This window comes from Silene latifolia, chromosome Y, assembly GCF_048544455.1.
Source record: "Silene latifolia isolate original U9 population chromosome Y, ASM4854445v1, whole genome shotgun sequence".
NCBI lineage: Eukaryota > Viridiplantae > Streptophyta > Magnoliopsida > Caryophyllales > Caryophyllaceae > Silene > Silene latifolia.
The window spans coordinates 34,057,864-34,073,690 of NC_133538.1; the positions used below are offsets into that span (position 1 = coordinate 34,057,864).

At 40.2% G+C, this 15,827-nt stretch overlaps 1 protein-coding gene and 1 long non-coding RNA gene across 2 annotated transcripts; one reads left to right on the forward strand and one right to left on the reverse strand.

Annotated features, from left to right (window-relative positions):
* Positions 1 to 207: 207 nt before the first annotated feature.
* LOC141630905 (uncharacterized) lies at positions 208 to 1,358 on the forward strand. The gene is made up of 4 exons (XR_012537562.1): positions 208 to 303; positions 389 to 467; positions 929 to 1,030; positions 1,159 to 1,358. It is a non-coding gene; the product is annotated as an uncharacterized LOC141630905 (long non-coding RNA).
* A 5,664-nt stretch (positions 1,359 to 7,022) lies between these two features.
* On the reverse strand, positions 7,023 to 7,736 carry LOC141627825 (uncharacterized). Its single transcript, XM_074441041.1, has one exon. The coding sequence runs from the start codon at positions 7,734 to 7,736 to the stop codon at positions 7,023 to 7,025; it is 714 nt and encodes a 237-aa protein (XP_074297142.1).
* Positions 7,737 to 15,827: the final 8,091 nt, after the last annotated feature.

A 15,827-nucleotide genomic window follows, 5' to 3' on the forward strand; every position in this document is an offset into this window, starting at 1 on the left:
TTGCACATATATGCATTCCGAGGTTGAGACGGAGAGATACTTAACAGATGCTTTAAAAGCTCAAGAAAAGAAGAGATATGTGATGGGTGCTTTTTATGAGGCGTGAGTTTTACAATTTTCTTATTTTATTCCTGCATTTCATCACTTAGCTCATGACCTAGTTAAAGGATTTATAAGTGTTTTTTTTTTATATAGCTCGCATTGGATGTTGGTTGTATTCTGTCTTTGAGATAATATTGCATATATTTTTGACTCGGATAAGGCGACAAAGAAGACATGGCAGATAAAAAGCTGCTTATCATGGTAAGTTCAATCGACTAGCTAACAACATTAAATTATATGTATGAATGATCGATAATATGATTACTTTTCATGTATTCAATTTCAGGGCTTGGAAAAGGTATTCTTTTAGGGCTGGAATACGTGATATGTCAAAAAAAAATAAACTCCAAATAAAAATGATTGAGGTATGTAGTTGTTTTCGTTAAAAATTCAATTACGCCGAATATAGCTGCCTTTGATATGAATTGTGCCTTGAATTGCCTTTGGTATGAACTAGTCTTGAGCTACCTTTGCTACCATTTTCTTGTTTGTATTGATTGGTAAGGAGTCTTTATAATTATATGATGGCAATGTTAAGAAGCCTTTATAGTTATATTAGGGTATGTTCCTTATTTATGGGCACATGTGAGATTTGGTTATTATTTTGTGTTTATGTTCCTTATAAAATAAGGATATGTTGGGGTATGTTCCTTATAAAATAAGGAAAGGTTCAAGGTTTTGACAAGTGAATATTAAGGACATATATTTGTATGTCCTTGTCACTGCCTACTTACTTCGTGATTTTGTATAAATGTAGTGCTCGAGCAAAAGCAACCTGATTGTCCTTGTTGGCTGTCTACTTACTATTGATTTTGTATAAATGTAGTGCCCTCAACAGCCGCAGAGTTATGAGTGCGGTTATTATGTTATGAAGTGGATGTATGATATTACTGTACGTTACGCATCATCAGAGGACGACATAGTAAAGGTAGCTTGATCTATTGTCTCGAACTGTTTGAATTTTTATGTATAGATATTGTTCGTATAGAATGTCCATGTGTAGATATTGTTCGTATTTTCTAAGTGTGGCCTAATAATCCTTGTTTTTGTATGTAGTGTATTTCAGGTTCGCAAATGACAATTGAACAAATGAACGAGGTTCGAGAGCTTTGGTCGCTTTATTGTGGAAGGAACGTCTAGAGTATGTATGATTTAGATTTCTAGAAATTGTAATTGAAAATACACATTTTGCGTCGTAGAAGCTTGTAGTGTACATTTTAAATTATTTTGAATGGACGGAATTGTATACGCTATGATATTTTTTTGGTATAATAAATATGTAGTTGTGTTTAAAATTATTGGAAGGAATGAGATGCAGGGTTGTTATTTTTATATTGATTCATTTTGAAGGCCACAATCGTCATTCTGAATCATACTACATCAGTCATACATCAGTTTCAGACAAAACGATGTAAAATGTCATTTACATTACATCAGTTTCAAACAAAAACCGATGTAATTGAGACACTATTAACATCGCTTTTCGCCTATAACCGATGTTAATAATATATTATTTACATCGGTTTTAGACCAAAACCGATGTAATTAAACACTAGTAACATCGCTTTTTACCCATAAACGATGTTAATTTTATACTATTAACATCGGTTTTAGACCAAAACCGATGTAATTAAACACTAGTAACATCGCTTTTTACCCATAAACGATGTTAATTTTATACTATTTACATCGGTTCTGAAACCGATGTTTAGCTAAAAATACTAAATACGTCGCCCCCAGAAACATCGCCACAAAAGCGATGTAAATAGGGTAAAATAACCGATGTCAATGAGACTTTTTCTACTAGTGTTATAAACCATAAACTTGCCTTCTTCATTATCATCCTCCTGTTCATCTTCATCAGCTTCTTCTTCATCCGACTCCTCAAACTCTTAATCTTCCTCCACAGCCTTATCCTTGCCCTTACTATTACCAACGCTGAACGTCACCTTCTTCTTCGTCCCCTTTCTCTGACATGCAATATCTTCAATCGCATCCTCGTTCACATCCTCTTCTGCCACAACCGCTTTACCTTTTCCCCTGACTTTTGCGGCCACAACTTTCTTTCATCTGCCTTCTACCTGAACCTCCTCTCTTGTTACCACATTCACTGAACCTAACAACAATAAAATGAACAAACAAGATTAATGAACCCTAATTAGACGAAACACCAGAATAATTGAAAAAAGAAACCCACTAAGTAGGAATAATTGAAATTGAAAATATGAACCAAACCATTTGCATGTACTATTTTACTAAATCAAAAAACAAAAAAATTAGTTCATTACCTTTTCCACCATCATCTGTCTTTGAACCTCTAGTAGTTTTCTTATTTGGCCCCCTTCTTGCTGCTTGTTTCGTTGGCATTATGATGACTATGATGGGAACTTTGGTTGATTTGTGGGTATTTTAGGCGGTTATGTTATGAGAATATGTAGAGAGAGGATTAAGAGAGAAGAAAGAAAGTTGTGAAGATGAATGAAGATGACGGTAAATGTGAAAATAATTATGAATATGGTTGGTTTTCAAAATGAAAAGTGGACGGTTACTTTGCTTTGGGAAGGATGAATTAATTAATAATTTTTCTTAATATCTCTTTTCATTCCCCATGCAAAACTGCACATCAGTCCCCACATCACCTCACAACCCGTTTCCACTAAAACAATACTATTCGCCCCGTCGCAAGCTTGTGACGGATAACCCGTCACAAGCAAGACTTATTGTATAGTTTATGGTGACCTTTTTTCAAAAGTGGTTACACTTAGCTGTAAAGTGGTCTTAAAACACCGTATGATTGTTTCGGACGAAAATGAACCGACTTAAGGGAGATACTCGAAAGAGTCTCTATATATACATATGCAGTTATGCACCCTTTTATCCTCGCAATACCCATCTCATCCACGAATGCTAATCAAAATTCTGCACTAATTAATCAACAAACTTTCCATCATTAAGTTTCTTATTATTATTTTTAATACTATATCGTTATCGTTATTACTATTCCCATACTTCAAAACAATCTCAAATTCAAAATATCAAGAGAGAAAACAATGTCTGTCATTGCCATACCAGTTAATCGAGACTTCGGCCTTGAAAATCGATCCAAATCCAACTATGATAAAGGCTTGGTTATGGAAGCGATTAAAGATGTCATCAAAGTGCACAAAAATGGACGATTGACCGTTCGTCGTCTACAATAGAATCCGTCACTCTTTTTTTGCCTCCAAATCTCGATGTCACAGCTAGAGATGTTTATATCGACAGGCCAACAAATGTTTGGGCACATACATAGGTTCCAAAACGTGACGAAGACTATAAGATGTACTAGTATGGTGCCCGTGTGTCACACATATTTTAAAATAATAGGCTAAATATATAAAATACGTTTTAGCCTTTATTGTGTAAAGAGGATTGTTAAGACAATTTTAATACTAACATATAATTTGAGTAACAATCCTTATTACTTTTTTTTTTTGGTGCGTAAGAGGGGCGCAGCCCCAATACTAACTATTAGCGATTACACGTGGAGTTGTAACTCCAAAGACATCCTCCCTAAGGATAGGACGGAGTTCATTAAAAGGAATATCTAAGTGCGTAATTAAAGTACTTGCGTTAACTCCTTTATTGGCCAAGAAATCCGCTGCTTTGTTCGCCTCTCTGAACGAGTGTTCCAGCTTGACGCTCCAATGCCTTCCTCGTATAAGATCCTTACAGCGTCTAACAATGAATTGCAACCCATTGCTAACCAGCTGGTCTTCATTAATGAGGTTGACGCAGGGAGAGTTGTCCATATTGATGAGCAGCTTCGAAATATTAAGAGACTTAGCTCTTTCTAGACCCGCTAGTAATGCTAGGAGTTCCGCCTTCATAGAAGTGCAATGCCCACAAGAAAAGAAATAAGCAGTAATAAAATTACCCGTTTCATCGCGAAAGATACCTCCACCTCCTGCTGGTCCGGGGTTACCCTTAGAGGCTCCGTCTGTATTTAGGAGTGTCCACCCGTGGGGAGGAGGTGACCAACGGATGAATATCTCCGTTCTTGGACTGCGCGGAATAGGCACAAATATACTGTGACGATCTAATGCTTGCTTTGTGCTATGGAATTGTTGGTACAAAAATCCCGCGGGTGTAGAGGGTTGTCATTATCCCTTCCAAAAACAATGTTATTCCTCCATTTCCATATCCACCAACATGTGAGAGCAAAGAACATGGGCCAGTCTTCGATGGATGATTCGATATCATTGCTAGCATTCTGCGTGATCCAAGTCAAAAAAGGAGTGTCGAAAAAGAAGTTATTGGAAGGATCGATCCCGACTAGTTGCCAAATTTGTTTCGAGACATAGCAAGAACGGAGCAAATGCTCTACAGTTTCCTCTGAGCCGTGACATCTAGGACATAATGGGTCGTCCCCCATATTTCTTCTAACCCGATTGACATTAACCATCAGCCTGCCGTATGCTGCTAACCAAAGGAAAACCCGAACCCTTTGTTGTACCGGCAGACGCCAAATAGTACGCCATACTGGTGGTTCAGGAATTTGATCATAGTCGATACCCTTCAAATAACCTAAGGCGGATTTAATAGTGAACTTACCCGATGAAGAGCCCTGCCAATATAACGAATCCTCCAAGCTCGGATCATTGACGAGTGAAATTGACGCGATCTTGAGCAGCACGTTTTGTGGTAAATAATCGGCAAACAAGTCCCATTTCCAACCGTTAGATTCACACCACATCTCGCTAACTGTTGCCCCTAGAATGTTGTCTGGAATAGGAGCTAGTACATTATCCGATAAACAAACCCCATCAACCCAAGCATGGTCCCAAAAAAGGGTCCGTCTTCCATTGCCGACTGCCGTCGCTGTGCCCCTCACTATGGTTCTCGATTGAGACGATATCCCAGCCCATATATTTGACATGCTGCTCTTTGATTGAAAGATATCGATGTCACACCTGTTGTTACAATACTTGGCCCGGAGAACCCTTGACCATAAACTATGAGGCTCAGCTAAAACTCTTCATCCAAGTTTTGTAAGAAAGGCTGCATTTGCTTGCCTCGCTGAAACAATACCTAGCCCTCCACGAGACTTCGGCTGCTGTATTGTTTCCCAATTAATTAAGTGGATGGACTTCTTATTCTCATCTCCTCCCCAAAGGAAACGACGCGCTTTCTTGTCTATAGAATCACAAATCGTCCGTGGAATTTTAGCCGTCTGCATGCTATAATTAGCAATAGTTGAGAGGGTCGATTTAACTAAAGTCTCTCGTCCTGCCAAAGAAAGTTTCTTCGTAGACCAGCCTGCCAGTCTGTTGTTAATTTTATCCTCCAAATGCTCGAATGTATGACGCGTTACCCGACCATTGATGGTGGGCATTCCAAGATAAGTACCCAAATCTGCCGTCTCTTCAAAACCGAGTACTGAACTGACCCTGCGTCTAGTACCTTCATCCGTATTACTTGAGAAGAAGACCCTTGATTTTGTGACACTTATTTTTTCTCCTGAAGCCTCACAAAAATTATCGAGGACAATACGCATAACAAGAGCTTGCTCTTCATTTGCTTCCCCAAATAAGACCATATCGTCTGCGAAGAATAGATTGGTAACCTTAGGTCCATTTCGACCTATAGTAATGGGTCTCCAATTCTTATTACGCACTTCGAGATCGATAGCCTGCTGTAACTTTTCCAAGCACATAACAAATAGATATGATGATAGAGGATCACCTTGTCTTACACCCCGTGTTGGAGTAAATTGCTCAGCCGGTTCCCCATTCCATAGAATTTGCATTCTCGTAGTGGTGACACACTCCATAACCACGTCGACAAGTAAACCTGGGAAGCCCATATCCTTCATGGTGTCGTGAATGAAAGACCAGCGGAGCCTGTCATAGGCTTTTTCTAAATCGATTTTTATGGCCATAAAACCTTGCTTGCCTTTTCGCTTCCTCATAGAGTGTATAGCTTCTTGAAAGACTACGATATTGTCCGTGATTTGTCTGCCCGGTACAAACCCGCTTTGAGTTTCTGAAATTAGATGTGGTAACACTCGTTTTATATGATTAGCAAGAGTTTTACTAATTATCTTATAGACCACGTTGCACAGGCCGATGGGCCTAAACTGTGAAATGGTCTCCGGTGCAGTAACCTTCGGAATAAGGACTAAGTAAGTATCGTTGAGCCCCTCCGGCATTCCTTTCCCCTCCAATGCTTTGATTACCATCGAACAAAGAGACTCAGCTACAATATCCCAATTCTTTCGATAAAATAAAGTTTGATATCCATCCGGACCCGGAGCTTTCAACGCTCCCATATTATTGACAACTTTTTCAATTTCGGCAATTGAGAACGGTCGCGTAAGCCACTCCCAATCCTTGCTAGAGAAATCTTGGAAAAGGTTCCAAGGCAATTTATCTTCAACTTCCTCTGATTGCTCCTCGGTATACAACCATCGATAGAAGTCAACAATAATTTTCTTCACTTCAGATGGTTCATCGACCCATTCACCATCACCATTTTTCAGCGATGTGATCCGGTTCCTCCATCTTCGAACCAAGGTGCTAACATGAAAATATGACGTATTGCGATCGCCATCTTTGATGAAATCCATGCGGGATTTTTGGTACCAAAGAGCTTCTTCTCTATCAAGGACCTCGTCTAATTCCCTCCTAAGTCGAGCCTCCAGTTTAATAAGATAAGGAATTCGCTGGTTCGAAAGTTCCCTTTGGCAACCTTCGATGCGTGCTTTGAGTTCGCGCTTTTGTCTGAAGATATTACCAAAAACCTGTTTATTCCAATCCTGTAACTTTGTCGATAGCTCCTCTAGCCGAGTGGGGAAAATTCCTTCATTTGGCCAATTTTCCTCCACAAACTCTTTAAAATTCTCATGGGACATCCAGCAAGCTTGGAAACGGAAGGGTTTGTTAATAGCTGCCATTGGGGCGAACCCGTTTGGTGAAATCAAGAGTGGGCGGTGGTCGGGCCGAAAAGCCGGAGATGTTTAACCATCGCGTCTTCAAATAAGGTCCCCAATCCGAATTGCAAAGGGCTCTGTCCCGGCCTAGCACTCTGTCTCGTATCGTTGTATTCCTCGAGCCCGGTGTGTGAGGTGGACCCGTAAAGGCAAGTTCAATAAGTTCGCAGTCCTCAATCCAGTCGTTAAATTTCTCGCACCTTCTAGCCATGTTTCGATCCCCTCCATGCCTTTCATTCAACGACCTTGTTTCATTAAAATCCCCAGCTAGAAGCCACGGACGATTATTTGATTTGGCAAAGTTTTCCAACTCGGACCATAATTCTCGTTTGTTTGATGGGTCCGGGCTGGCGTAGACAGCGGAAAAGAACCATGGAACCTCTCCATTACGAGCCACTTCGATGGTAATAAATTGTTCGTGTTCCATGATTGGATTTACGGTAACTATGTTCGTGTTCCAGTATAGCCAAATACCACCACTAAAGCCAATTGCATTGACCCGTGATTGTCCATCGTAACCAAGAATTTCGCCTAATTTCACTGCATGATCAGGACCCATGTGTGTCTCGACCAAAGCAAGGACAGATGGTCGATAAGTTTTAACTACTTCCTTTATAGCATTTATCTTTTTTTTGTTTCCAGTTCCTTGAACATTCCATACCATAAACTTGATATGGGGTAAATTGGGACACAAATTCGGAATTCGTGTATTCATGTGATCCGGTAAATAATCTAAAGATGATAGATAGGCACGACTTACGAGTTTGAGTAGTTTATCAATACTCCATGGTATCGATAACTCCATCTCTAGCTTCGAGGGAAATCCCTTCATTGATTCGAGTTTGACATCCATCACTGGGCACTCCGAAATCATCACCCCCATATAAGGAGCGGCCATCTCCGGCCACACTGCTATCGATGTCCGTTGGGTTGGTGGAACCACCACTAAGTGTGGGTTCTGTGGTAAGCATCTCGGTTGTGGAAGGGGGCGGTCTAGATAGGAAAAGTACGGGTGTGGATTCATGTTGCGGTTGAGTGTCGTTTATCTGGACTATTGGCACTGTGTTTTCAGAATTATGGTTTGAGGGTTGTACGTTCTTGTTTGCGAGAGAAGGATTATTGGGATCAATAGGTAAATTAGTAATATCTTTTAGGGTAGATGATTGAGTAGGAATATTATTAGGAATAATATTGGAGATACTGGTTGTTTTAGGGGACAAAATATTCTTATTTTTTGGAATATATTTAGCTTGGTTTTTGGAAGGGATATTATTGAGAATAGATTTATTTGTTTTCTTGGTCAAAGATAGAGCTCTTTGATTGACTCTAGAAGATTGTGCAATATTGTGGGATTGAGTAAAAGTCGGAATAATATTACCCGTATTAGCTGATTCCTTTGATTGAGCCGGGATTTCAGTAATAACTTGATTATTCGCTAGGATATTAAATCTTGAACCTGAAGTATTCGAGCTTTGTCCGGGTCTGGGAACTTGGGTTTCGACATTGGCGGGAACACCTGCTCTTCCCAAATTAGCTTCTGGTTTTCTCCTAGGTGGCTTCCTAACCATCATCCAATCCCCGAAATCATCTTTTTCCTCCGGACGAAGCCCTGCTTCCAAAGAATTGGCTGCTATTTCTGGATTGGTATTAACCATTTCAGATGATCCTTCTTCGAGACTTCTTTCGACTTCGATTGTTTGATTTTTGGGACATTGATCTGCTATGTGCCCGAGACGGCCACACTTGAAACAGATCATTTTCAATCCCTCATACTGAATACAGTATACCTTGCCATTTAGTCGAAATTTCGAGAGTAGGGGTCTCGATATATCGACCTCAACGCTGAGTCTAGTAAACTGTCCTCGCTCTGCTGAGGCCGTATTTTTGTCCACTCGAATGACTTTTCCTACCTTTGATCCTATTTTCTTAAGAAATAGCTCATTGAAATACTCAACAGGTAGATTAGGTATACGGACCCAAGCTGTCAGGAACCTAATATTGTCTTCCGACGGGACGAAGTTAGGGACCCATTTTCTGATCGTTAGGTAGTGATCGTCAATCATCCAAGGACCTTGAGTAATGACGAAATCGTAGTCTTGTTTTGTGGAAAACCTCGCAACATAATAATTGCACGTAAGATCCGTCAAAGAGAGTTTACCTTTAATGGACCATTTAGCCTGTAATTTCCTCATAAGCGCAAGATATCCGATTTTTTTATCGAACATCTTGATGATTAAAGAGTGAAGCCATGGTTTACGAAGGATAGATTTTTCGTCCTTCGTTAGATGGATCCGTGGGCAAACCTCTTCCTCTTCATCGTCCACTAGTTCATCATCGTCTTCGGAATCTTCTTCGAAGTCCTCCAGACACAATGGATCGAAAGATGTTTCACCATTCCCAAATCCTTGCACCATTGACTTGTATGACATGGGTGGGTTCATTGTTTGAGAAGGAACGGCCTCATTGCGAACTTCAGGAATGCTCTGACTCGAAATGACGGCCGTCGATGAGTTCACCAATGTCGAATTCGCGAGAAATTCTTCGACATGCATCGTTTTCCTCTTAGCATTTTTCTGATTTGGTAGTGCAGTAAATACCATGCTATCGCCGATCACATTTTCAGTGTTGGCAGTGGGACTAGTAGTGTTCGTGATAGGGTGAGGGGCCTCCGGCGGGAGACCCGTACTTGGATCGAGCATTCAAAAAGAAGAGTTTTTCTCTCTCTAGGGTTTTTCTCTCTCTAAGATTTTCTTAATAGGTGATTCACAACAATCCTTATTACTTCAACTTGTGATTTTATTAGCTAAACTAAATAACCTTTAAATGACACATCTTTTCGTTTAAATAATAATTTTGAAAGGTTTAACTGGTAAAATAAAATTGTCCTTTTAAAATTTTTAGAGAGTAGCCATAGGCCTCTCTTATTCTAAAGAGTGCTCTTACCCTTACCATACCCATTATTTCTTTGCCCAAAGTTTAAGGGTGTGTTTGGATAGCAAAAGTGGAGGAAAAGGGAGGGGAGGGGGAATGAGGGAAGGGAAAGGGAGAGAAGAGAAGGGGAGGGGGAATGGGATGGGGGTGTTTGAATGCAATTTCTCTCCAAATCTTGCCTATTGTGGAGAGATTTTGATTAAGCTTAGTGGAGGAAAATTGAATTCTCCTAATCTCTCCCCCTCCATTTATCTCCACCCTCATTTGCCATCCAAACAAGGGATTTTAAATCCTCTACTCTCCCTCCCTTTCTTTTCCCACTAAATCACTCGATCCAAACACGCCCTAAATGATTATGGTTTACTCGTACCCAACACCATATTTCTCTTTTCTTGTGGCTTGTTTGATGGGGGATGTACCACTACATAATGTTGCCCTCCCCTCTCAGGGTTTGCCTATTTTACTATCTTGTGGAATGTGTCACCGTCATTCTAATATCGCACAAACACATTTTTGTGGGAATGTCGCTTGCTTCACAATGTGTAGGGTTGTTGTCAGCTCCGCCTTACCTTCTACTCTTTTAATTTAACCTCCAGCCTAAATTTTTTCAAAATTCAAATCACTCTAACTCGCCTTGATTTACTCGGATATTTCCTGCTTATTCATTTGGTGGCTTTGATCAACTCAGTGTTAAACTCCTTGGACCTGCAATTACTTTCTTCTACTCACTTTCACTCCTCTTCATGGTCTCTTCCCAACACTTTTGAAGCATGCTCTCGAACACCTGTCAACCCAATTAATTAGCCCCTCTTAATTACCCTTGACAGAAAATAAATGTAGCCCTCTAGCCCCTAGGCCCCTATACTTTTTGCACTACTTTTGAGTTAAGATGCGCTAATACCATCACAAATACTCTTGTTATTACTATTGGAAAGAGCACACCATTGTTAATGAGATACTTTTATGCATCCTTATTAGGCCTCTTAATTAAATACCTTATTTTTTTACATCTCCTGGTCTCCTCCCAACCTTAGCTACGCGTTAGATGTCCTTTGTTATTGTCAATGACTCTTGAAACGTTTTTGACAATGAGTTATGCTCCTTTTTTATTTCAAAATATTCTTCTTACTCATTTTCCTTTTAACCCTTTTCTGACTGTTATATCAGCACTCGGTTCCTTGGGCTTCACTTATTCTAAAGAGTGCTCTTACCTTCACCTTACCCTTATTTTCTTGGTCCACTTTAAATGGTTATGCACTACACATACTCATCACCGTATGTACTTCTCTTTTCTTGTGCCTTCCTTGGTGAGGGTATACTCCCACATGATATTACTCTCTCTTCTCGGGCTATGCCTATTCCGCCTTCTTGTGGCTTGCGGCACCATCATTCTTAGAGCAACATCTACATTTTGTGACTATCCTCGCTTTACATATCTAGGGTTTTTGTCTGCTTCTATTATCTTCTACTCCTTTAATTTGACCTCCAGTCTATACTTTTTTAAAACCTCAATATCTTGATTTACTCGGATTTTTTTCTCATGAATCATTTGGTGTCTTCGGTCAACTAAATGTTAGACCGCCTTGGACCCTTAATGACTTTCGTTTACTCATTTTCACTGCACTTCTTGATCTCTTGTCAACACTCTTGAAGCCCACTCTCAAATACTTGTTAACCCAATCTATTGGGCCCCTCATGATTCATCTTGACACAAAATCAATGTGGCCGCATATACTTTTGCACTAATTCTTTTTTGGTCGGTATCGGTTGGATTGCCCGTGATTATTTAGATCATTTATTAGAGCAGTGCTCAGAAGGATGGACATTCATTCAGATTGGCTTTCTTCCGGTCGTACACACCATGCACCGATACACATAATGAGGAATTGTTAAATTTTTTTTGAAAAATACTGGCCATCACTTGTATGATAGGATGGTAACAGAGACCAAAACCGAATCGACTCAAATGAAAAGCTTTTTCATCCAAATCGCTTTTAAAAGTCCATACCCGACTTGCTCGCTCTCCTTGCAGATATGTAGATTTGTTTTGCAATTGTATGTTACATTTACAATTTATGTCCAAAGATTGGTTATCTGATTGGAGCCAAAACTTCTAGCTAGCTTTAACCATGTGTACAATATGGATAGCTCCAAATTAAGCGTGATCCATAAAATGGTGTAATTTTCCAGTTTTGATACCATATTTACTGTAACATTTTCCTCGTCAGTCTTTTTAACCTTTTAGGATTTGGCTGACTGGTTAGGATGAGTGAGAATGGACTTTATAATTTCAAACCGAGTGTTAAACATGTAGCACTTGAAGTATACACTCAGGCCACTAATGAAAATTTCATATTGCTATAGTCTTCTAGATGCCTATAAAAGCCTTATTATACTTCTCCTCCCCCCTCCCTTGTTGTTGTTATTATTATTATTTTTTTTTTTTATTGTAAAAACCGCAACTTTTATTGAGATATCAAATCAATTTTTACAAGAAATTGGTGGGCAGCCGAAACACAATTTGGGCTCCCGCCCCCTTAGCAATAGCAAAGCTAAGTAGAGTAAAAATAAAAGCAGCAGCGCGCGCTCCAGCATCCTGAGAAAGAGAATTTCTGAATCCGCTTGAGCAGTGCAATGGCATCTGCCTCCAACTCCCCCAACGAAGAGAAAGAAAAGGGTAAGAAACCATAATCGACCGCCGAACACAAGCCCTGATACTTGGCACATTTGCGCCGAGCAGCATCAATCACTACACGTCCGGGTACAAAATCAGACATCCTAGACTGAGTCAAAGAGGAAGACCCGTTCAGATCCACACACACATCCCGACCCCGGTCCCAAGAGTAAAGCAACAAATCTGCAGGACGTAAGGATCGGTCATGCTCATCAATCAGACCAATATCTACCTCTTTACCAGCAGAGATCCTAGATCGGAAGCAGATATTTAAAAGGACGTCACGAACAAGGTTATGTCGAAGTTTGATACCAACAACACCAGTACACGACACAGTACGATCCCTGTAAATATCCCCATCAAAGACCCGAGAGCAAGCAGAGCACGGACCAGGCAACGAAAACAAAGGAATACCCAACCGATAGCTAAGCACACAACGGTAAGACCTATCGTTCATAGTCTGGCCCAATCCAGAAATAGGGACCGCACGTAGCCAATCAGATGCGTGCCCACCATGCTGGGACCTCCGCAACACAACCTGTCGAGGAGTCAAAGAGAAAACTGATTCTGCAGTAGCAACAACCCTCGCGAAATATATGTCTGCCAATTTCTTCATAAGTTTGGGAGCAGCGATCTCACTAGGGTTATGCATATGGTCAGAACCCGTAACCTCATTAAACACACTCAAAGCCGCATCAAAAGTAGGTCCAGGAGCCGTGACATTACAAGCCTGAAGCAGCTTAGTCTGTAACTCAGCAGACTGCAAGCGAGATGCTAGAAAAGCATAATTTAAAACATCGCAAGCAGCATATACACCAAAAGACCTCCAAGGTAAATGGGAGAGTAGCAAGCCGCCATTGCCAGTCACCAAAACCAGAAGCAGACGCAGAAACAATACGTTCTAAATGAGAACGAAGCGTCGTGTCAAAGAAAAGCTTAGCCGACTCAAAAACAGCAGGTGAGCAAGTACGTAAAGCAAAATAAAGTTTCAAAATACCAGTACAAGCCGGAAGCAACAACAGATCGCACTGCGGATCATCAATCATAACGACAAAATCCATAAGCTTCATGGTCCTGGTCACTCTCCTCACCACAAGTTCACTACTGAAATCATGGCACACACTCACAGGGCCACCAAGGAATTTGACACCATGCAGCGGCCTAGCAATAGGAGGGGAGGGGGAGACCAGGAAGCCTGCTCCTGGGATCTTTCGTAGGCATAAAAACCTCGGTTTTACCGACATTAACATGAAGACCCGAACGAAGACTGTCTTCCATAATCAGCTCCAAAACCTTCCCCACCACAAAGGTATTCCCAACAATAGTGCTATCATCCAAGTACCAAGCCTGCAAACTTAAGTCGAAAGAGTTCCTAATCTTACAAACCAAAGGATGTAACACCAAATAAAAAAGAAAAGGACCCAAAGGATAACCCCTGGACCCCCTGACAAGACCACAAGATGGGCTTACCATAATAAAGACGCGCATGACTAGAATAGCAAAACTCTACCCAACGGGATAGAACAGGTGTAGATACTCAGTATCTATCAAGTCTCCAACAAATACCCAATGATTATTGGACTACAACATGCTTAGGAATCGCAGCGTTTAATTGACAGTTTTGTACAACTATACGTCGGAAAACTTAAAACGATTTCGAAAATAAAATATTTCAAAACTTTTCAAAAGTACCCGGAGTGTTTAATGCATGACGACGGGGTCGCAATGACACTAACTAGAGTCAAAACCGACACCGGACCAAAACCGACTAAAAATTCAAACCCCGACTCCAACAACGAATCAAACCGAGTCAAACACAAAAAACAAAAATTTTCAAGACTTCCATGTTAAGTATTCCCGGAATACTTCATGGTCAAATACAAATCATGTCATCCAAAACATAGGATAGAACAAATCATGATTACAATTGTGTGATAGTGACAAGACACCTCGAAGACCCGCGAAATGGCTCGTGCCTCTTCGAGCAGCCCTTGCGGCCACGTCGCTCAAAACGTACACAACCACTCATTTCTCTATAAATACCCACCTTCACACACCATAATACCTTACGCGAGTGTCCGCCCCCTCATTTCTCCCTTAAAATTCTAGACTCGACTTCTCAAGTCACAAACCGACACGTGTTTTCGACCTATCGATCGAAAATACAAGCCTTACACATTGTTTGGTACCATCATCGTGCATTAAATCACTTGACCGACTATCTTGACCAACTACACCACCACTAAACTTAAAACACTCTTTTACATTACTAAAACGGTTTTCAAACCGAGTTTTCCGACCAAACAAATTGATACACTTTCGTCGATTTCTCCTCTCAAGCCTAGCATGTAAGTATGAGGGTGTAAAAATCATCTTCTATCATGTTTTTCATCTCTTTTATGACTATAACATGCTAAAACATGCATAACATGATCCAAATATGGGTTAAATGAGCTAAAACCGGATTTTGGCCGGAGACAGGGGCTACTTGTATAGCAGGGTGGCTCGCGCCTAAACCTCCTCTCAGGCCTTAATCCAGCCGTGTTTGGTTTCATCTTCCCCTTTAATTCATTTCTTATTTGTAATCGGTTTTTACCATTTCAAATATTTCAAATCATTTTTTTTCATGATAAACTTTTAACCATAAAATATTCTTCACCCTTGGTTCCTAATACCATGACGGTTTAATCCGTGTTTCGGTGATAATATTTGGTTAAATACATTTTAAAAGGTATTTTAAAACCTTTTATTTCATTTCTTTACATTTTCAAAACAAATGCATTAGTCATAAATACAAAATCATCCTTGGTTCTACATACCATGTCGGATTTTAACCCGAGTACGATGATAAACATTGACTAATCACAAACAAATGAACTTAAAACAATTAGTTCATAATCATTTTCAAAACTATTCATGTCAAGCTTGCAAAACCAAACCCGACATCGAATATTGTCAATACAATGATAATTATTCAAGTCTCCTTCTTCACATCAACACAAAAGCGGTCTAAACGACCTTTTCAAACCAAGACGGGTTGAAACACCCTCTTTTCAAACCATTTTACAAACATTTTAATGGTCAGAAGACGTCCCTTCAACCGTCTGTTGACCCGCGCCTAAACAGGCTAATCATTTTCCAATTTTCAAA

What these genes read in the sequence shown, in the direction of transcription:
- LOC141627825 (XM_074441041.1), bottom strand. Translation starts at nt 7,736, where the DNA reads ATGGTATGGAATGTTCAAGGAACTGGAAACAAAAAAAAGATAAATGCT.